General features: G+C 53.9%; 1 protein-coding gene and 1 long non-coding RNA gene across 2 annotated transcripts; one reads left to right on the top strand and one right to left on the bottom strand.

Moving 5' to 3' along the window:
* Positions 1-1,937: 1,937 nt before the first annotated feature.
* On the top strand, positions 1,938-5,480 carry LOC117087092 (leucine-rich repeat-containing protein 75B-like; the record flags this gene model as incomplete). Its single annotated transcript, XM_033216899.1, has 2 exons — positions 1,938-2,152; positions 5,048-5,480. Coding segments are annotated over 2 exons (395 nt in total), but the record flags the coding sequence as incomplete, so codon positions are not given.
* Positions 5,481-15,236: 9,756 nt separating this feature from the next.
* LOC117087087 lies at positions 15,237-19,598 on the bottom strand. The gene is made up of 2 exons (XR_004438672.1): positions 19,447-19,598; positions 15,237-15,415 (listed from the first exon to the last, which is right to left on the bottom strand). It is a non-coding gene; the product is annotated as an uncharacterized LOC117087087 (long non-coding RNA).
* Between the last annotated feature and the right edge of the window lie 3,251 nt (positions 19,599-22,849).

Genomic DNA, 22,849 nt, shown 5'->3' with positions numbered 1-22,849 from the left:
CTAAGCTCTGGGCACTCCCCCATACCACTGCCTAGGTTGCCCCTTTCATGGCTTGTGGTTCAGCCCTCCATCCCCTCCTCCCTACCCTCCCCCTGCCCAGTCTTCTCACATTCAAGGGGACAGTGTCCAGGCCTGGCTCAGTCTCTGGGAGGATATGGTCAGGATCTGGGAGCCCTCCCAGCTCTGGCTCCAGCCCTGAGGCTGCAGGGGAAGGGGAGGAGGGCTTACTGGCTGCCTGCTCTGGGCAGGGGGTCTAGGAGGTCCCTGGGGCACTGGGGCTGCTGCTTAAAGCTCTGACCCACTTCAGTCACCACTTCAGCAACAGCACCTTGGCCCTGGGGGAGGGCAGGCAAAGCCGTCATGCAGGTTTGCCAAGGAGGAAACCTGTGGTGCCAAGGTGGCCCCAGGACAATACTGGCTGTACTGAAGCGGGAGGAGAGGCTGTTATGTCCAGCTGGCAGGTGCCAGGAGAGAAGGGGATATAGGCACAGGCCCAACAGGGGTTGGGGGTCCGTGGATGGTCAAGAGCTAAGACATCCTGCTGTCCTCTGCCTTGTCTCAGGGGCCTAGCCCCAGAGGATGACAGATCCAAAGGAAGGAACCTTGAATCTTCATAGGGTAATTAACACACACACACACACACACACACACACACACACGGGAGCTTGGCTGTCATCCCTCACTATATGCCCTTGGACAGTGCTCAGCCCTTCCTGCACAACAGGTACCCATCACAGGCTAGACACATGCTCCTTGACTGGGGAAGTGGGGACTGCAGATCAGGGCCTCAAACATTGTGAGGATCCCAGAGTTGGGACTGGGGCTGCAGGGGCCCAGCAGGCCTCCAACAGAGACCTAGATTTCTGCTGAGGGAACCCTGGGAAGTGGGATACTCCTTGAGCTGGGTGGGTCCTTACCTCACCCTGGTCCTCAGAGGAACCAGGGCCCCCACCTCACCCTGCCTGCCCCCCACCCCCCGCCCCACCTCTTGTCAGGGAGGAAGACTGAAGCCAGTGGCAGATACAGCCCGCCTGCTGCCAGCCTGCCCAGAGCTGGGCTTAACGGTTAACCTCACTCTTTACCCGGTTTATTCCCCAGGCTGGAGTCAGAGGTGGGGGCTTGCCCCAAATCAAGAAGCAGGTGGCAGTAAATATTTGCCAGTGCAGGAGTGCCCATGCAGTGTGAGCAGGTCCTACACCACAACTGCCAGCTGCAGGGAAGATTCCTTTTTTCTTTCTTTTTTTTGAGATGGAGTCTCGCTCTGTCACCCAAGCTGGAGTGCAATAGTGCCATCTCGGCTCACCGCAACCTCCGCCTCCCAGGTTCAAGCGATTCTCCAGCCTCAGCCTCCTCAGTAGCTGGGATTACAGGCGCCTGCCACCACGCCCGGCTAATTTCTTGTATTTTCAGTAAAAACTGGGTTTCACCATGTTAGCCAGGCTGGTCGAACTGCTGACCTTGGGTTCCGCCTGCCTCGGCCCCCTAAAGTGCTGGGATTACAGGCATGAGCCATGGCGCCCGGCCTAATTTTTGTATTTTAGTAGAGACGGAGATTCACCATGCAGGGCAGATTTCTAAAACCGGGCGGGGGTGGGGGGGTGACAATAACTAAGGCTGGCACAAGCAGTGGAACCCCCACACCCGCCTAGAACGCTCTTTGCACCGTCAAAGCGACTATTCCCCAGTCAGCACTGGGGCCAGAGGGTAGAGAGGTGCCAAAAGCCACCTCGTCCCGGCCGAGCTCGCGTCTCCCTTGGCGGCTCCAAGCTCTCGGGACAGAGCTCTAGCGCCAAGAGTGACGCAGGCAGGGCCTCCTCCAGTGAGACCCGGCCAAACCGAGGAACCCACTGGACTAGCTCCGGCGCGGGATAGGGCGGGCGCTCAGCCTTAGGGTCCGGACGGGGCGGGGCAGGGGTGGGTGGGGGAGGGGCGACTAGGGGCGGCCTCCTGTGGATTCGGCTGCCGCCATGGGGTCGCGGCTGGGCCGGCTGGCTTGGCTGGCCGGCCCGAGGCGGGCTCCGAGGCCGGGGCGGCGGCCGGCTGCGGGCCGGCGCCCTACGAGCGCCGGGTGCGGTGGCTCCGCGAGATCCAGTCCACGCTCCGCGAGCGGCGGCCGGAGCGCGCCCGGCAGCTGCTGCCGCTCCTGCGCCAGGTGAGAGAAGGAGGCGGCAGCCCCAGGGCTGGCGGCCAGGGAGGGTCTGGGGGTCTGGGAGGCGCGGGGCTGTGGGTTGTGGGCATGTATCAGCCGGGAGCCGAGGCGGAGCTGGTCTCGGGCGGGCGCGCGCGGGCGGGTTCCGAGGGCGCGACAGGCTGCTGCGCGCGGGGTCTTGCGTGGGCCAGAGGGTGGCCGGCTGGCGTGAGGGCTGGGTGAGGCCGGCGGACCGTGTGTGGAGGGGGGACCGCTGAGTGTGTCCGGGTCTCTGGGGTTTGAGAGGGGTTGTGTGTGTTGAGGGTGGCCCCAGCCTGGAGCTAAGAGCCCAGATTCAGGCCCTGGCAAGATGGGAGGGGCCCGGGAGGAGTGGCAAGTGAGGGCGAATCATCTTGTATTGAGAGACAGTGGACGAGGGTAGCTTCCCCCTCTTCCAGGATCAGGGAGGCACTGGTGGACCCTGGAGAGGACCCAGGGCTGGTCTGCGGGTGCAACCTCACCCCAAGACACCATGGCAGCCCACACAGAGCCATCGCATGCATCACCAGTTCTCCAGCAGGCAGCTCATGCTCTTAGAGTACACACCCCCAGCATCTGTGCATCACAACACTCCGTCCGGTGGTGGCCCTGCTCCTACACACACCAGGTACACTAAACCCAGAACCCAAGCCCTGGGTTGTCCCGGGATGCTGGTCCCCCTCATCACCTGGGGAAGCCACTTCTCTCACCAGCCCATCCCCACCCCTTGCAACAGCTACCACCACTACCTGCCCCATCCTGTGAGCGGAAAGTCTGCCATGCAGATGCTTGGCCTGCAGAAGGTAGATAATTAGAAATGGGGAAACTGAGGCATGGGGCGAAGTGGTCATCCCAGGGCCCACAGAGAAAATGTGGGGCAAGCCAGGGCCAGAGCCCTTCTTCCTGTCTTCCTTTCTCAATCTCCTCCAACTCTGGGTTCAGCAGGCTGGAAAAATGGAGCTGTCTAGCCCCTCAGAAGGCAGGCTGGCAGGTTGTGGTCTGGGGCCCTGTCTGGGTCTGCCAGGCTCATCAGCCAGCCTTCCTTCTGGATCTTCTCTAGCTGGCATCCGTGGCAAACAGCAGAGCAGCACTGAATCAGCCAGGCAACCAGAGGCAGGGATTTCAGACTGTGATGCTGTCTGGAGCCCAAGACACCAGTTGGGCATTTTAGCTGGGAAACTGGAGGGAAAGAAGGATCCTCAGAGACCAGCTAGGTCACCTCTTTCTGTCTCAGAGGTTGGGATTTGAGGTCCAGGGAGGGGCTTGTCCTGCTCCATAACCTGCAGGGACCCTGCAGCTGTGACCCACGGACTTCCCTGCCTGGCCCAACTTCCTGTGCTTGGGACCCACTTCACCTAAGGATTGGAGAAGGCCCACATGGGGTCTAGAGGCCCCTCCTCGCTGTGGCTGCCCCATCAGCTGTTTACGTGTCCTCTAAAGAGACCGTCTGGGCCAGGCACAGTGGCTCACAGCTGTAATCCCAGCACTTTGGAAGACCGAGGCAGGCAGATCATCTGAGGCTGGGAGTTCGAAACCAGCCTGGCCAACATGGAGAAACCCTGTCTCTACTAAAAATACAAAATTAGCTGGGCATGGTGGCACATGCCTGTAATCCCAGCTACTCAGGAGGATGAGGCAGGAGAGTTGCTTGAACCTGGGAGATGGAGGTTGCGGTGAGCAATTGCACTCTAGCCTGGGCAACAAGAGCAAAACTCTGTCACAAAAAAAAAAAAGAGAGAGAGAGAGACCCTCTGAAAGAGTGTTCAGCCCCACACCAGTCCTGTGGGAAGAGACAGGAGGAGAAAGTGGAGGAGTGAGGCAGGAAGGCCAGGGCAGGTCTGTGCAGGTGGTGGGGTGAGGGATGGGTAGGAGAGGGGGCTGGAGGCCTGAATCCTGGCAGGAGTGGTGGGGAGAGAGAAGGGATGACTAGGTGAGCTGGGGGAGAGAGGAGGAGGGAAGAGTGTTGGGGGATTCCAGGGCTTCTGGCCGAGTACCTGGGAAGATGGGCATGGAGGTGCCCTACACTGAACTGGGGCATGGGGCATGGGTGGTGAGGCCGGCTTCAGGGTAGCATGCCTTTGAGACATCTGAGAGAGAGATCCGTCCCCAAGGGAAGGATCCAGACCTGTCCACCAACAGATGCTGGCTGCAGCTCAGGAAAACCAAGGGATAGGTGGGAAGGCAAAGGGTCTGAAGGGAACGCTGGGGAACAGGGGAATTTGAGGGGGTCAAAAGGGAGCAAACCTCCCTCCATAAGAGGAGAATTGCATGGATAAGCCCTAAGCCCAGAGAAGGCAGTGTCACAGCGCAACACTTCACCTCGAGGGAACTGGTCTAAGGGTTCTGGGATTCACTTATCACTTCCCTGATGGCTCCCATGCCCCTTCCCTGTACTTATCCAAAGGGTCCACGAAGGCCAAGTGGCTCACACCTGTAATCCCAGCACTTTGGGAGGATCGTTTGAGCCCAGGAGTTTGAGACCAGCCTGGGTAACATAGTGAGACCCCATCTCTACAAAAAAAAATGTTTAATTCACTGAGTGTAGTGGTACCTGTCTATAGCCCCAGCTCCTCAGGAGGCTGAGGTGGGAGGATCCCTTGAGGAGGCAGAGGTTACAATGAGCCGAGATCACACCACTAGACTCTAGCCTGGGTGACAGAGCAAGACCCTGTCTCAAAAAATAAATACATAAGCAAAAAAAGAAAGGGTCCACCCACCACTGGATGGTTGGCCCATGGCCCCTTGTGGGGAGAATACAGCCAACCTTAGGGAGGAGATGGAGAGACAGGAACAGCAATAAGCAGCATCTGGCTGGCTGGGGTGGGGCCTGGAGATGGGAGACCCGACGGGCTCACTCAGCTCTCTCTTCACCACTCACAGGACCTGGGCCTTGAGGGGACCCTCCTTACTGACATCCTCTACAGAGATGTGGCCTTCCTCAACCTGGTCGACCCCATCTCGCATGACCTGCTTGTGAACCAGGCCACCACCCCTGTCTCCACCTGGGACTCCACAGCTGCTGGGCTGGGACCTGAACTCCAGGCCTGCTGCGCCAGGTGACCCACCACCCGCCTGGCTCATTGCTACTGACTTATGATGCTCTCAAGCACATGGTAGTGGGTGATGAAGGTCAAGGACTCACAGGCCTCCAGAGATCCAGTGCAAATGCTCAGCCTGCGATTAAGGGGACAGAAGGAGAATGGACTCATAGGAGGCCAGGAGGCCAGCCCCGGCTAGAGGCTCAGCCTTTCCTCAGTGAGAGGAGCCCCAACACCCATAGGGTGTGGACCCTGAAATAAAGAGTGACACTCGCCTCTGCTTTTCTGTATCACCGACCTCAGGGTCACTGAGCAACAGCCCTGCTGCTGGGGTGGGGAGAAAGGGTGGCTGTGTCTATCCAAAAGGGAGGGACAAAGGTCACATTGACCTTCCCCCAGGTGTTCCTTGGGGAAGTCCCCCATGGAGTCTAAGATGTGGGGGGTCCTGGGTCCATCCCTGTGGGCTGGGGAGTTAAAGGAGGCCTCCAGGGAACAGGCCCTCACAGCAGGGCAGGGCTTGGGCTCCTTGAGAAGGGGAGCTGCGAAGGAGCGGGTTGGGAGCCCCAGGAGGAGCAAAGCTTTACATGGAGCCCCACAGCAAGCTCATGTCGAGCCCCGGCGGCCAGCCTTGCCACCAGGGCTCTCTGGGCTGGGGACAAGGCTGCATAGACCAGAGGCAGGGGCCACGTGACTAAGTGGGAGGATTTGGTGCCTGCCTCCCACAGGGTACAGTGCTGCCTGCCACCCCCAGTACCCAGCCCTAGGCTTGTTGTACTTGGTGAAGGGCAGCTCAGTGGGGTTAGCACAGACAAAGTGCTTGTGTGTTCCCTCCAGGCCTTGGGGGTCCCCATGTGGGAGAGCATGTGGGGTTGGAGGTGGACATAGCCAGCAGCAGGGGGCCTCAGTCCTAGGGCTGTCCCTGGCAGGGGGAACTGTATCCATTCCTCCCCACGCACCATCAGGGTGGGCTCCCAACCAGAAGCCGGATGCCACAGTCACCCTCAGCCCTGTGTGAGGAGTTACAGTTCAGCCCAACCAGGAGACAGGCAGGGCAGGCGGGAAAGGAATTTAGAGATGTCCGGGGGGATACTGAGGCCCAGAGTAAGGAAATCATGTGCTGAGCCAGGAGGTAAGGTCTGGGGGCAGTGGGCCCCTGCTAGATGAGGAGAAACTCAGCAGCAGAGGGAGGCTCCAAGGCTAAGGAGGAGGCAGGGGTCCTCCTGGACCTACACACCCCAACCCACCAGCTCTGACTTTTCCTCACAGCCATGGCCCACAGAGGACTGTGAGCGGCGTATCCATCCCTCATGGTGCACAGATTCCAGCACTTTCCCAGGCTGGCTGGATGCATAACAGTTTCTCAGGAAAGAAGGAGATGGCCAAGGAGGGTGAGGACGGGACAGTGTTGGGTCCTGGGACTGGGATGGAGGCAGTGAGGGAAAGGATCTTCCTTAGGCCCCACTGATCTCACTGCTTTAGGTGGACTTCTTACCCAAAGTCTTTGGAGAGACTAGAGATGTCGCGGTTCAGCCCAGCTCTGCTCCTGACTTGCGTGGGACCTGGCCAGGCCTTTCCCTTTTTGGGGTTTCTGCTCCCTCCCCTCTGTTAAATAGGACTTTCAGCTCTCAGCACTCCATCCTGGGGTCCAGCCCCCTCCCAGCTCTCCTTGTTTTAGGGACTGGCCCTGCCCAGCAGTTCAGTAGCCATAGAAATGTTTCCCTATGCCCCTACTCTGGAACAGGGGGTTCAGGCTCCCCAGAGTGAGGCAAAATGGGGTAGATGGTGGGAGGGGCCAGTGGAGAGGATTATGAGAAAATGAAAGCTTAAACCAACATGCACTTATTCTGTGAGCAATCTATTATTTAAATCAAAACTATGAGAGCCGGCCCTGGGCCAGGCAGGCTGATAAACCTGTCACATAAGCAGACATCTGAGCTCTCCCTGAAACTCCTGTTGGAGAAATGCCAAGCTCTCTGGTCCCTTGTGCCCTGCTTTCTGCCCACCACTGGCCCTAAGCCAGCCCACAGACCTTCCACTGTCACTGAGAGATTCCTACCAGGATGGTGCGTGAGGACCTGAGCTGGTGTCCCAGGCAAGCTCTGCGGGAATCCAGGCAGCAGTAGATAGTTTCAGTCTCTCCCTCTTGGACAGAAGCACATGATGTGTAGCAAAGCCAGAGCCTGAAACGGATCAAGTGGGGAAGGTTGGCCTCACTGCCATGTAGGTGTTCACAGCTTTCATGGAGCCTTCACGACCACCAGCAAGGCCGTCCAGGGCAGGGCCACCAAGTTCCAGGAAGTGGCAGCTTGTGGCTCATGCAGCCTGGTGAGGCAGAAAGCTCTGGCCAGGACAGCTCCAGCCCAAGCTCTAAGTGGAGGAGGAAGCAGGTGGGCCATACTCAGGCCGGTCCTCACACAGGCCTAGTCTAGGAGGCAGACAGGCCTGGCCTTGGTCCCAGCCTGTCACTTGCTGGTGATGTGGTCCTCTCAGAGCCTGTTCCCTCATCTTGGGAACGAGGTACACCAAGCCTCCCATTATCCCACTGGAGTAAAGATGACATAAGTTTTGGAAAGTGTCTACCACATTGAGGGGAGGAGGGTAGGCACTGTTTGATGTCAGCAGGGCCTCCACCCAGGGCTCTCTGGGTGGCAATGACAGGAACCCACACCTTTGGGACTAGGCCAGAGATGAAGCCATTTTTTAATTCAACAAGCACTTCCATAGCCTCCCTTGGGCTAGGTACTGTTCTGATGGCCTTATACTCCTTTAATTCTCTTCTCATTTGAAGAAGGTAGGTGCTCTGTTTTCCAGGTGAGTCGACTGAGGCAGAAAGAGGTTAAGAAAGGGGACTTGTCGGTCGGGCACTGTGGCTCACTCCTATAATCCCAGCACTTTGGGAGGCTGAGGTGGGTGGATTACCTGAGGTCAGGAGTTCGAGACCAGGTTGGCCAACATGGCAAAACCCCATCTCTACTAAAAATACAAAAAAAAAAAAAAAAAAAAACAGGCATGGTGGTGAACACCTGTAATCCCAGCTACTTGGCAGGCTGAGGCAGGAGAATTGCTTGAACCTGGGGGGCAGAGGTTGCAGTGAGCTGAGATGGCACCATTGCACCACAGCCTGGGTAATGGAGCGAGACTCTATCTCTAAAAAGAAAAAAAAGAATGGGGACTACTTGTCCAAGTTCAAAGAGCCAGGAACTGGAGGAGCCAGGGTATAAGTCCAGGTGGCCTGGTGTCAGTCTGTGACGTTAATGCCTGCATGCTGCTCCCTCACCTGCAGCCATCTCAGGGACTGTCACTGAGGCTGCTCAGCCCCAGGATTCACCTACATGAGCAAGCCCCTTCCAAAGAGGCCATTTGAAGCAGGAGAACCATCATGGTCCTCCTGTGGGGAACAGACCTCCAGCCTCATTGTCCCTGGAGCAAAGCCAGTCAGGACCTCCCTGGACCTCACTTTCCTGATCTGCAGCTAGTTGGTGGAAGGAGCCATGATGATCTGGCCTTTGCCCTCCCACAGGATTGCAAGAGACTAGCGAGGAGTGAGTTTGGAAGTACTTCCCAGGCTGAGCAAAACCCAGCCGGCCCAGGCCCAGGAGTACAGGCTGATACCCAGCTCTTGCAGTCTGCCTTCGGCTCCCTGGGACTGAGACTCCTCACACCTCAGCCTGCCTTGCAGGGATGCTGAGAACATCAAAAGCAAATATGTAGATAAGATACTGTACTCCACAGGCCCAATGTGACCAAGACCCGGGAACTTCTTTTCTCTCCTACAAGGGAGGATATTTGAGCCCAAATAAGGTGCTTTAGGACATGAGCCTGCAGGAAAGGTCAGCCACTGCAGACGGTCTTCATCTCAAGAATCTAGTCTTGGGCAACTGATCCTAGCTGCTGCTATCAACCCAGCATGGAGGTTTTTCTCTGGGACCTGGAAGGAAAGGAAAATGCACTTCTTCCACTTACAGCTAGTTGCCAATCATCCATGAAAACTAGTATTTTCTTTTCCAACTGTGCACTACATGTGGTTTTTTGGGTTTGTTGTTGTTATTTTTGAGACGGAGTCTTGCTCTGTTGCCCAGACTGGAGTGCAGTGGCACAATCTTGGCTCACCGCAACCTCTGCCTCCCAGGTTCAAGCGAGTCTCCTGCCTCAGCCTCCCGAGTAGCTGGGATTACAGGCACCTGCCACCACGCCTGGCTAATTTTTATATTTTTAGTAGAGATGGGGTTATACCATATTGGCCAGGCTGGTCTTGAACTCCTGATCTTGTGCCTCGGCTTGCCAAAGTGCTGGGATTACAGGCATGAGCCACCTTGCATGGCCTGTTTTTTAAAAATAGTGTTTTATTTTTTAAAATAACCCTTCATTGAGGTTTAATTGAAACACGATAAAGTAGACATTCCAAGCCTTACAAGATTTAAGTGTGCGATATGATACATTTTGTGCATGTATACATCCATGAAGCCACTATCACAATCAAGATAGTAAATGTACCTGTCACCCCCAAAGTTTCCTCATGCCTCTTGGTAATCCCTCCCTCCTGCCTCTCCCTGCCCACTGCCATCCAAAAGCAACTGTGGATCTGCTTTCTGTTTCCATAGTTTTTTGGGGTATATGGAATCATATAGGATATAGTTTTGTCTTTTTTTTTAAGTGAAATCTCACTTTTTTACCCACACTGGAGTGCAGTCTCAGCTCACTGCAACCTCCACCTCCCAGATTCAAGCAGTTTTCCTGCCTCAGCCTCCCGGGTATCTGGGGCTACAGGAGCATGCCACCAAGCCCAGCTGATTTTTGTATCTTTAGTAGAGATAGGGTTTCACCATGTTGGCCAGGTTGGTCTTGAACTCCTGACCTCAAGTTATCTGCCCACCTCAGCCTCCCAAAGTGCAGGGATTACAGGTGTGAGCCACCATGCCCGGCCGGAAGTACTCTTTTCTATATGGCTTTTCATTTAGCATAATTACTTTGAGACTCACTCACGTGTACTAGCAGTTCCATTTATTGCCGAGTATTCCACTGGACGGTGTGCCACAATTTATCCATTCATCTGCTGATGGACTTTTGAGTTGTTTCCAGTTTTTGGCTATTACAAATAAAGCGGCTATGAAAATTCATGCATAAGTTTTTGCATGGACATATATTTCCTTTTCTCTTGGGTAAATACCTAGGAGTGGAATGCGGGATCATAAGGTAGATGTATTTTTAATGCTTTAAGTCTGTCAAACTGTTTTGCAAACTGGTGGTGCAGTTTTACATCCCCATCAGCAGTGTTTGGGAATTCTTGTTGCTTTACATCTTCAACAGCACATAGCATGGTGAGTTTTTTAAATGTTAGCCATTCCTCTGGGTGTGTAGCTGTACCTCTGTGGCTTTAACTTGGCATTTCCCGAATGACTAATGATGTTGAACATCTTTTCATATGTGTGTTTGCCATCTGTATCTTCTCAAGTCTGTTCACATTTCTTCTGGATGTTTTATTTTATTATTGAGTTTTGTGAATTTTTTTTTTTTTTTTTTTTTGAGACAGAGTTTCACTCTTGTTGCCCAGGCTGGAGTGCAATGGGGTGATCTCGGCTCACCACAACCTCCGCCTCCTGGGTTCAAGCGATTCTTCTGCCTCAGTCTTCCTGAGTAGCTGGGATTACAGGCATGTGCATCACGCTCGGCTAATTTTGTATTTTCAGTAGAGATGGGGTTTCTCCATGTTGATCAGGCTGGTCTCAAACTCCTGATCTCAGATGATCCACCTGCCTTGCCTCCCAAAGTGCTGGGATTACAAAAAATTAGCTGGGTGTGGGGATGGATGCCTGTAATCCCAGTTACTTGGGAGGCTGAGGCAGGAGAATCACTTGAACCCGGGAGGCAAAGGTTGCAGTGAGCCGAGATTGCACCATTGCACTCCAGCCTGGGCAACAAGAGTGAAACTCTGTCTCAAAAAGAAAAGAAAAGTATAACCACAGACAATCTAAGGAAGAAAATCACTGACAAAGAATTCAGAAGGTTTCACAGAAATTAAGGACAAGAGTCCACTTGGAAAGGGGCCTGGCATCAAAACAGATGGTCACCAAGCCAGGTATTAATACATCATTGTGAAATTTTGGAACACTGGTGACAGAAGGGGAAATAAAACAGCCATATAGAAAGAATCTGGACTCCACATCACTTCAGACTTCTCTATAGCAATGCTAGATGACAAAGTAACTACACCTTCAAAATTCTGAAGGATACTGATTCCAACATAGAATTTCATACTCAATCAAATCAAGTGTGAGCACATTTTTTTTTTTTTTTCTTTTGAGATGGAGTCTCGCTCTGTCGCCCAGGCTGGAGTGCAGTGGCCAGATCTCAGCTCACTGCAAGCTCCGCCTCCCGGGTTTATGCCATTCTCCTGCCTCAGCCTCCCGAGTAGCAGGGACTACAGGCACCCGCCACCTCGTCCGGCTAGTTTTTTGTATTTTTTAGTAGAGACGGGGTTTCACTGTGTTAGCCAGGATGGTCTCGATCTCCTGACCTCGTGATCTGCCTGCCTCAGCCTCCCAAAGTGCTGGGATTACAGGCTTGAGCCACCGCGCCTGGCCCAAGTGTGAGCACATTTTTAGACATGCAGGTACTCCCCCAAAATAAGGTGATAAAAGAAAAGGTTACACAGAAAACAGAGCCAACAGAGGAGCAGTGTGGGGAGTGCCCAGGGTGACAGCAACACACCAAGCACAGGGGGAAACCAGTCCAGATTGGGGTGGGTCAAGAATAATAACTGATAAATGATGTGTCATGATCTTTAGATATGACTGGGGTTGAATTAGTGACAAATAGAAAACTAAGAAAATAAAAATGCAAGAGGATTACTTTCAGGGAAAAGTTCCATAGTAATCTAGTCTATGATATGACTCAGCTGTGATTATTATGACACTGCCATGTTTTTTCAAAAGTGTAATCACATCTTAATAATTTAACACTGAATATGATCTAACCAGATTACAATATCAGGGAGATGGGTGACAGGAAATATATTCATGGTGGGTAGGAGGAAGAGAGGATCAAAAGATAATGGTGGCCTGGTGCAGTGGCTCACACCTATAATCCCAGCAGGCCGAGGTTGGCAGATCGCTTGAGCCCAGGAGTTCAAGACCAGCCTGGGCAACATGGCAAAACCCTGTCTCTACAAAAAAATATGAAATTAGGTGGGCATAGTGGTGCACACCAGTATTTCTAGCTACTCGGGGCTCTGAGGTGGGAGAATCACCTGAGCCCGGGGAGGTCGAGGTTTCAGTAAGCCACAATAGTGCCATTGTACTCCCACCTGGGGGAGAGTGAGACCGTCTTAAAACAAGCAAACAAACAAAAAACCAGCAAGGAATAGCATGAAAACACGTTCATATTGAGACATGGAGGTAAATACAAACAAATCAGCCAGGAGTCGGAAGGACTATCTTGAGACAAGGAAAGTGGGGTGAAGACAGGGTAGGAGGGCTACTGTTTTTCATAATAAATCTTACGGAACAACTTGTTTTCAATATGCGTTAACTGATTTTTCCCCCTAAGATACAGGATATAAAACTGTTTACAAAGCTACATATTTTAAGTTGATCCTCCTTCACTTTTCAGGATCTAGTTAGTGTTATAGCCAGTTTCCACTGTGTGGAGAATCTGCAAGGCTGGTGCTCCTGTACAGGTCCAGGGTGAACTACATCAAAAGTCACTTTTGAGATCGAGGATGCAGTTCACTACTATTAAGTGTAATGTGTTATTATTCAAAGTACTGTTTACTGTAAAAGTATGATAAATTAATGGTTATAATAAAATAACATATTCTAGTACAGGGTCAAAATATGGCTTCAGGTCTACTTAAGATAGAATACTTAAGATAAGAATCACTTATCTGGGGGACAAGGGAATTGTTTAAAATGCAGATTCCTGGGCCCCACTCCAGGCGTGGGGCTTGCAGTCTTCATTTCTAGCAAGATCCTTGGGGGCTGTTGAAAACCACTGCTTTCATTTGTTTTGTTTTTTTTAAGAGACAGGGTCTTGCTGTCATCCAGGCTGGAGTGCAGTGGTGCAATTATAGCTCACTGCAGCCTTAACCTCCTGGTCTCACGTGGTCCTCCTGCCTCAACCTCTGGGGTAGCTGGGACTGCAGGCGTCAGCTGTACTAGGCTACTTTTCAATGTTTTATAGAGATGGGGTCTTGCTTTGTTGCCCAAGCTAGTCTCAAACTCCTAGGTTCAAGTGATCCTCCCGCCTTGACCTCCCACAGTGCTGGTATTATAGGCGTGGGGCACCACGTTTGGCCTGAAGCCCTATTTTAAATGCCTATTGTATCTGACCAACTAACTGATGCTTATTCCTCAGAAGAATACCAGTTCTGTAACCTCCAAGTAGTATCATAAGACAAAGCTTATTGGAAACTCATTAACTGACGCCAGGTTAACTAATGTGCTGGATTTTTTTTCCCTCCTCTTCCATTACTTGAACAATCTGTTCAACGAGCAATATTCTAAGAGCCAATAATTGACCACTTTTCCTCTTGATGCTTATACTGTAGCTCATACTGTACTGAATCCCTGGCAAGACCTCTTTTTGGTTATTTGATCTTTTCAGGCTGCGTTTCCAATTTCTGTGTTTTTGTCACAATTATTCACCCTGTGTATCTTATACTCTTTACTACTTCTTTTTTTTTTTTTTTTTTTTTTAACTGAAACAGAGTCTCACTCTAGCCCAGGCTGGAGTGCAGTGGTGTGATCTTGGCTCACTGCAAGCTCTGCCTCCTGGGTTCACACCATTCTCCTGCCTTAGCCTCCCGAGTAGCTGGGACTATAGGTGCCTGCCACCATACTACTTCTTATCTTTCTTTAAAGACAAAGTCTTGCTCTTTTGCCCAGGCTGGAGTACAGTGGCAAGGTCATAGCTCACTGCAGCCTCACACTCCCAGGTTCAAGTGACCCTCCCACCTCAGCCTCCCAAGTAGCGAGGACTACAGGTGTGCACCACCATGCTGAGTTAATTTTTAAACTTTTTTGTAGAGACGGTCTCACTATGTCTTGCAGGCTAGTTTTGAACTCCTCTCAAACAATCCTCTACCTCAGCCTCCCAGAGTGCTGGAAGCAAGCCACTGTGCCCAGCTGCTGGTCACCCTTTCTACACTAAAAACTATGGATGTGCCAATCAATGCTGAGATGCTCCCAAGAATCTGTTTCCCCAAATCACCACAAAACTGCTTGTGTAGCCAGTATAGGAGCCAAGGAAGTTGGCCACTAGGATCCCCTGAATTACCTTTTTTTTGTTTGTTTGAGATGCAGTCTCGCTCTGTTGCCCAGGCTGGAGTGCAGTGGTGCAATCTCTGCTCACTGCAATGACCACCTCCTGGGTTCAAGCGATTCTTCTGCCTCAGCCTCCCGAGTAGCTGGGACTACAGATGCATGCCACCATGCCCGGCTAATTTTTGTATTTTTTGTAGACACGGGGCTTCACCATATTGGCCAGGCTGGTCTCAAACTCCTGACTTTGTGATCTAGCCACCTTGGCCTCCCAAAGTGCCGGGATTACTTGTGTGACCCACCATGCCCCGCCCTGAATTACTTTTTAATATTTGATTACTTTTCCCAAATGCTGAACCACTAGGATGTCCAGACTACAGGGGTCAGAGCATTGAAGTTTATCAAGAGACAGGGTCACCTGCATTGTTAAAGCTGAGCTGACGACAATTCCACAAATGTTAACTGAACAAAGTGCCACACTAAGTGCCCGTGTCTGGAGATGAAAGAGACACAAGCTGTGTGTTCTCGGAGCTTCTCCAAGGTGAAGTCTTCTGGGGCTTAACCTGCAACTGGCCAGGAACAGCAGCTTAAACTCTCATCAATAGCTGTGCTATTTCAAAGTACTGGCATTCTCCCAGGACACCCCCCAGGGTGTCAACATTTAGCCAAAGCAAACTCCAAATGAATACAAGTCCTTATTTTCTCAAGGGAAAAAAAAAAAAAAAAAAGAACAACCCCCCCCCCCCCCCCAGTTTTACTTAGCTTCAACATTTCCCCTGATCTAAAGAGAAAGATGTCAAAAGATACCTAGGACATATACACAAGCATCCACCCCAGTGAACTCAGATAACCTGAAAGAAAAAAGGGCAAAGGTCTGTTCAATGGAGAAAATTATCTTCGCTTTTGAAAGATGTTTCCACGTCCCATTCCACGTCCTCTTCCTCTTGCAGCTACTGAAAGGGAAGAAGAGAAAACAGGAGGCCAGGTCAGTGTGGTCAGTGAATGCTCATAACACAGAGTAGCCAGGGCCTAGGACACCAGTTAGAAGGGTTCTGAAGGCTTACCTGGTCCAGCACCACCCTGGCCATCACATTTCTGCTGCCCGCCTCCCCCCGCTCCCCCCCTCACCTTTTATTTTTTGAGACAGAGTCCCACTCTCTTGCCCAGGCTGGAGTGTAGTGGTGTGATCTCGGCTCACTGCAATCTCCACCTCCCAGGATCAGGTGATTCTTGTGTCTCAGGCTCCTGAATAGCTAGGACTATAGGCTTGAACCACAGCGCCTGGCTAAGTTTCTGTATTTTTAGTAGAGATGGGGTTTCACCATGTTTTAGCCAGGCTGGTCTTGAACTCCTGACCTCAGGTGATCCACCCACCTGGGCCTCCCAAAGTGCTAGGATTACATGCTGAGCCACTGTACCTGGCCAACAGCCACTGCATTTCACAGAGAGGATGGAGATAGAGGGGCAGGGGCTGGGGACTGGCATCAGAGCAGGAGGTAGTACCACACTCTTGCCTTCCAGTCCCACACTGCTCTCTACAAGAGGCTGGCAGGTAGCATGCTGAGGGCAAAGAAGGTGGTCTGAGAGCTACAGAAGAGAAATCCCTGGGGCTGGCCTCTGGTGAGCTAAGAAAACATTATAGATGCAATGAATTCATTTTTTCAATTCTGAAACAAATACAGTTAAGTGTTAACATGTGTTAGATCCGGGAGAAGGGGTATATTATTTTTTGTGGTTTTTTTTCTGAGAAAAGAATTATTTCAGGCTGGGTGTGGTGGCTCATGTCTGTAATCCCAGCACTTTAGGAGGCCAAGGCAGGCAGATCACTTGAGGTCAGAAGTTCGAGACCAGACTGGCTAACATAGCAAAAGCCTGTCTCTACTGAAAACAAAAAAAATCAGCTGAACATGGTGGTATGCGCCTGTAATCCCAGTTACTTGGGAGGCTGAGGCAAGAGAATCACTTGAACCTGGGAGCTGGAGGTCGCAGTGAGATCAAGCCACTGCACTCCAGCCTGGCAATAGAGACTCAATCTCAGCACTTTGGAGGCCGAGACGGCGGATCACGAGGTCAGGAGATCGAGACCATCCTGGCTAATACGCTGAAACCCCGTCTCTACTAAAAATACAAAAACTAGCCGGGCGAGGTGGCTGGCGCCTGTAGTCCCAGCTACTCGGGAGCTGAGCAGGAGAATGGCGTAAACTCAGGAGGCAGAGCTTGCAGTGAGCTGAGATCTGGCCACTGCACTCAGTCGGGTGACAGAGCGAGACTCCGTCTCAAAAAAAAAAAAAAACGAGACTCAATCTCAAAAAAAAAACTTATTATTATTTCATAGTAGCAAGAAGAAAACACTCTCCGTATCAACAGCACGATAAGACTGCCGTTCTCCTCTGTAACCCAGGGTTCTAGGAGAAGACAGGCTTTGAAGGACAGATAAAATATTCTTCTTCTTTTTTTTTTTTGAGATGGAGTCTAGCTCTGTCGCATGGGCTGGAGTGCACTGGCATAATCTTGGCTCACTGTAACCTCCACCTCCCGGGTTCAAGTGATTCTCCTGCCTTAGCCTCCTGAGTAGCTGGGATTACAGAGACCCGCCACCACACCCGGCTAATTTTTATATTTTTAGTAGAGACGGGGTTTCACTGTGTTGGCCAGGCTGGTCTTGAACTCCTGACCTCATGATCCACCCGCCTTGGCCTCCCAAAGTGCTGTGATTACAAGCATGAGCCACCACACCCAGCCCAGATGAAATATTCTGATGGCTACTAACTGGAGCCTCATCCCTCTGCTCATACACAGCTTGGAGTTGTTCTGAAGAGGAAAGGGAGAGAGCTCACCTGCCAGCTGACAGGACCACAGCGAACTCAAACTCGAGCTTTCATCCATGGTTCCCAGCTCATAACTCCTACAGTCCTTGTGATAGTCTTTTGTTATAACATTGGGGCACATGGCCGGGCGCGGTGGCTCAAGCCTGTAATCCCAGCACTTTGGGAGGCCGAGACGGCGGATCACGAGGTCAGGAGATCGAGACCATCCTGGCTAACATGGTGAAACCCCATCTCTACTAAAAAATACAAAAACTAGCCGGGCGACATGGCGGGCGCCTGTAGTCCCAGCTGCTTGGGAGGCTGAGGCAGGAGAATGGCGTGAACCCAGGAGGCGGAGATTGCAGTGAGCTGAGACCTGGCCACTGCACTCCAGCCTGGGCGCAGAGCGAGACTCCGTCTCAAAAAAAAAAAAAACAAAAAAAAAACATTGGGGCACTTTAGGCCTCAGAAGCAGGACTCAGGAGACAGAATCTCTTTCTTGAAACTTCTCCTGCCCTCCTTTCACCTGCCCAAGGCCAGACCCTAATCAGTATGGGTCATAAGACCTCACCCCAGAGAAAGCTCCTGCCCTGTACCCTGGAGGAACAAATGCTGCACAGAGAGGCCAAAAAGAATCTGGACAGGCCTTGCAGGGTCTCCCCACCCCGTCTATTAGTATTAGATCGCACCCTTTTTGTCTAATGGCATCTCCACATGGTTGTCCATCCTTTAACCATGTCAATCCAATGAAGTCTCCATAAAAGGCCCAAGAGGACAGGGTTAGGGGAGCTTCGGGACAGCTGACCATGCGCAGCCTGACAGGAAGGTGAACAAGAACTCATCCATGTGCCGGGAGGGAACTCCATGGGGATAGAAGCTCTTGTGCTTGGGACCCTTCCAGATCTCACCCTATGCCTCTCTTCATGCGGCTGTTTATTTGTAGCCTATAAAATATCCTTTGCAGTGAGAAGAGGCAAAAGGCTGAATTTGCTCAGCCCTGCAGGGTCAGGAGAAGACCCCTGGGCACGACTGTCCTTCAGCCACCAAGTCCTCTATCCCACAGGTGGGGGTCCTCAGACGGCCACGGTCACCTAGAGCCCTCGACCTCTCTTGGCTCCCCAGGGTGTCTGTGGACATCGCATCTTCTGGGGGCCCTGAAGCCTGCAGAACCCCTCTTGCTTGCCTGGACTGGGGTGGGGGACATGGCTGCCAAGAGTCCCATTCGAGGCCTGGTAGGGAATGATGCAGAGTCTGAACTTGACCCTTCTCGCTCTCCCAGGGACTGTAATTGAGACCCCAAAGAGAACCCCGCCCTCAGGGCAGAAAGCCAGGGCTGCTCCCCTCCTTTCTGGGGAGAGGAGGGACATTTCAAGCAGGGGTCCCAGCAGTGGGGAAAGGGAAGTGGGGGTGCACACTGTGAGGGGCTGTGAGCGCCGGGCCCAAAGCATCTCCTATGGGCCATGAGACCTGCGGCAGGGCCATATTTCCAGGGGCTGGCATAAAGGAAGGGTTGCAGGGAGGGACTGGGGCGGGTACCTGCACCCAGGCCGGAATCGCATGTCCCTGGCCCTTCCCCATCCCCCGTCAAAAGAGGCCAGTCGAGGGCCAGGCCTGGGCCGGAGCCACCCCGCTGGCCCCACTCCACTAAGTGCAGTGCCTGGCACTTAAGAGCAACAATAAATATGTACTGGCCAAGGATGTGGTGGCGCACAGGGGTCGGGGAAGGAGGCCGAGAGATGCTTGCAAGTGAGATAAGTGGCAGGAGGGCGAATGGGAAGTGGGGTGGGGGGTGGCCTGTGGCCAGTGTCCTGATTCTGGAGTTCGGGGCTTCCCCTAGACTTTCCCGGATTCAGCCCCACCCTGATGAGGACCCACAATCCTGGCTCCCCCTCCGTGATCCTGCCCTGTCAGGAATGGGGACGCAGGCTGAGGCCTCTGCTGGTCTCCCCCGCCTCCCTCCTAGCTCCCAGCGGGTTTAGGGTGGGCCTGGCTCAGATCTCCCATCCCCATGGGCTGTCCCACCACATGGACCCTCAGAATTTCTTCCCACCACCCCTACCGCAGCCACAGGTGGCCTGACAGATGGACAGAGGCTGAGCCCAGAGGGGTGTCTGCCCAGGCTTGGCTGCAGCCAGATGGACAGACAGACAGAGGCAAAGAAGGGCAAGGAGGCATACTTGTTGTGGGTCCAGCCCCAGGCTGGGGGCTGTCGCCAGCAGCAGCAGGGCCCAGGGCAGAAGGGCTCGCTTCATGGTGCAGTCTGTGTCTGCAGCCAGCAGTGCAGTGGCTCCGAGGCGAGGCAGCCAGACAAGCTCACTCCCCGCCAGCCTGGCCCCACTTGCCCTGCACTCTGTGCACTGCCCCGCCCTGCCCTGCCCTGCCCTGCCCTTCCCCACCTAGTCCCCTTTCAAAGTCCACAAGTGCTTGCATGGACAAGCAGGGCCCAACCTGCCCCATTAGCACATTCCTGGCCAGCAGGCCTGGGACACAGAGCAGGGGGCTGGACCTTGGCCCTGGAACCCTGTGGGAGGGTGAGGAGGTCAGAGCCTCCAGCTGCAGGACATTTGGCAGGCGATGAGCCGGATGTCCAGAAGCCAAAGCTCAGACCCTGGGTCCCACCCCCACCCTGCATGCAGGGTGTGCCAGGCGGGGCTGCAGCAGAGGATGGGATGCACAGGGTGGGTAAGGCAGGGCTGTTTTAGCTCCAGGCAGGATTCCAGCCTCTGTGGCCCTGACATTGACCTCCATCTCTAGCCCTCATCTTCCTGCAGGAAGGAGGTGCTCCCAACTCGTCCTCCAGGGGATGTGGGAGCTATTTGGGTCAGACATAGGCTGAGCCCTGGGGCCGAGGCAGCTCTGCAGGGGACACCTCTGGAGGGAGGAAGGAGGGAGGGGAGAGGAGGTACCCAAGCCCAGCTGGGGGCCCAGAAGGGAGACAGGGCCCATCCCCGGGCTCCAGAGATGCCACCACACTGGGGAGCCTTGGCTGTCCCAGCCACACCTAATTCTGCCACTCAGAGTTTGCATAATCTAATCAGTGTTTCCCTCCCCTTCTTGAGCAGATGAGGAAACTGAAGCTCAGATGTGGACAGGCAAGGTCAAGCCAGGCCCATGGTGGCTTTTGGGAACCCCAGCAGCCAGGGTCGGTGGTAAGGGCTGTGGCCTGGGACTTGTCACTTGGGCCCTGCCACCTGGGCTGGATGTCCAGACAGGCGGGTGGTCCTCTCCCAGCTGCAGCTTCTCAAGGTGTCTAAAAGGGACTCTTGCCACACTTGCAGGGAGTCAGAGCTGGCCCCAGGGCATGAGCTTAGGCCATCTGGTCTCTGATCTGCCCCAGCACTTGGGGCCAGGCCAGCCCATTGTTCCCCGGCCTGTTCTCTCTCTTGCCTGGGTGGTGCCTGCTGGGAGCCACAGGGTGTTGGTAGACACCTGTGGCTCCAGAGAGGTGGCCCCTACTGAAGGTGTTAGAGGCGTGTGCTGGGGGACTTGGCTCCTGAGTCCCCACACACAGCTGTTCCAGGGAAGCCACACCCGCATTTGATGTCTTCCCACCTCCCAAAGACATTTGGTGAGAGGCTCCCAAGACCTTCAGCTTCTCAGGGACTGTTTCCAGAGGGGAGAAAGTCCCTTAACCCCCAACGGCGCTCAGGGCACCTCTGCAGGTGAGTGTCCTGTGAGTGGACATTCAGGTGCTGAGCCAGGGAGAGCCTGTCTCCTGATCCCAGGCTGGCGAGGGCACTTATCCCAGGTCCAGGGCTGAGGTCGCTCCCTACAGCACTGGGTACCGGGGAGGGTCCGAGGTGTCTGTCCTCCTGTAGGTGAGGCTCCGGGGAGGGGTGTTGGGGGTCGGCTGATACGGTTCCTGGGAACTGGAGGACGAAGAGCTGCTCCTTCCTGTTTCTGGCCTGGGCACCCTTGCTGTGCGTGTCTGGAGACACCTTCCCCCTCTGGGGAAGGGTGCTAGGGGGTCGACTGAGACAGTTCCTGGGAACTGGAGAAGGGAGAGCTGCTGCTTCCTGTTTCTTCCCTTGCTGCACATGTCTGGAGATGATGGAAGTGTGGTAGAGGCTAGGTGTGCAGTCTGGGAAGCTCCTTACCCCAGGCCCTGCAGGGAGGGGGCGTCAGCTGAGTAACTGCGGCCGGCTGGTTCATCTTAGCCCTCCGAAGGCAGGTTCAGCCAGAACCATCTAGGGCCGCCAAGCCTCTGGTTCCACAAGGGCGGTGCCCAGCCCTTTACGCCTTCCTTCCTGGGTGGTGGGCGTGTCCAGCCCATGAGAGGCACAGGGCAGTAAGGAGGGTCCCCATCTCCATCCTGGACAGAGAGCCTGCTCCATGGGCGGTCCCAGGGTCCAGGAGGGCCCCTGCGGTGCTGGGAGGGGAAGAGGGTGGTGAAGGGTGGGTTTGGGCCCCTGGAACCTGTGCATCCCCAAAACAGATGGGCCTGGAGCCTTCAGGGGCGGGGCCAGCTTTGGGGACTTGTTTAATGCTCTGTGGGGGCTGCCTTAAAATCCTTAATCATTTTTGGTCAGTCACGGTGGCTCACGCCTGTAATCCCAGCACTTTGGGAGGCCAAGGTGGGTGGACCACTTGAGGTCAGGAGTTCAAGACCAGCCTGGCCAACATGGTGAAACTCCATCTCTACTAAAAATATAAAAATTAGCCGGGCACGGTGGCTCAAGCCTGTAATCCCAGCACTTTGGGAGGCCAAGACCGGCGGATCACGAGGTCAGGAGATCAAGACCATCCTGGCTAATACGGTGAAACCCCGTCTCTACTAAAAAATACAAAAAGCTAGCCGGGCGAGGTGGCGGGCGCCTGTAGTCCCAGCTACTTGGGAGGCTGAGGCAGGAGAATGGCGTAAACCCGGGGGGCAGAGCTTGCAGTGAGCTGAGATCCGGCCACTGCGCTCCAGCCTGGGCAACAGAGCAAGACTCCGTCTCAAAAAAAAAAAAATACAAAAATTAGCTGGGCATGGTGGCGTGTGCCTGTGGTCTCAGCTACTCAGGAGGCTAAGGCTTGAACCCAGAAGGCAGAGTTTGCACTGAGCAGAGATCATGCCACTGCACCCCATCCTGGGTGACAGAGCGAGACTCCATCTAAAAAAAAAAAAAAAAACCCTTAATCATTTTTGAACAAGGGGCTTCGTATTTATGTTTTGCACTGAGCCCCACAGCTATTCTCTTGACCGGTCCTGTTAGGGCGACGGTGTTGGGACTAAGTGCCTTCCCTGCCGGCCCCATCCCCCCTTTCCCTCCCTGACAGCCCCTCCTCCCAGCCTCTCAGCAGCCCCAGTCCTGCCTGCCCTCCTACCATACAGCCTCCCACCCACCGACAGCTGGGGGAGTTCTGGGGATGCACCTAACACCCCTTTGAGGCCCGGCTCCAGCTGCACTGGAGGCGTCTGCCCGGCCCAGCCCCAAACCAGCACTCTCCTTACCCCACTGGGCACCCCCAGTCGCTGCTTTGGTTGCCTGGCTGATCCCTGAGATGCTGGAGAAGGAGGGAGGCTGGGCCCTGCCCTATGGGCTATGGCAGTAAAGGCCCAGGCCCAGAATCCCTGGGGACAGCAACCCTCCGCCC

Source organism: Trachypithecus francoisi, unplaced genomic scaffold (genome assembly GCF_009764315.1).
Source record: "Trachypithecus francoisi isolate TF-2019V2 unplaced genomic scaffold, Tfra_2.0 Contig00611, whole genome shotgun sequence".
NCBI classification, from domain to species: Eukaryota; Metazoa; Chordata; class Mammalia; order Primates; family Cercopithecidae; genus Trachypithecus; species Trachypithecus francoisi.
The sequence above is the reverse complement of the archived record's forward strand: the minus strand, read 5'-3'. Positions and strand labels throughout refer to the sequence as shown.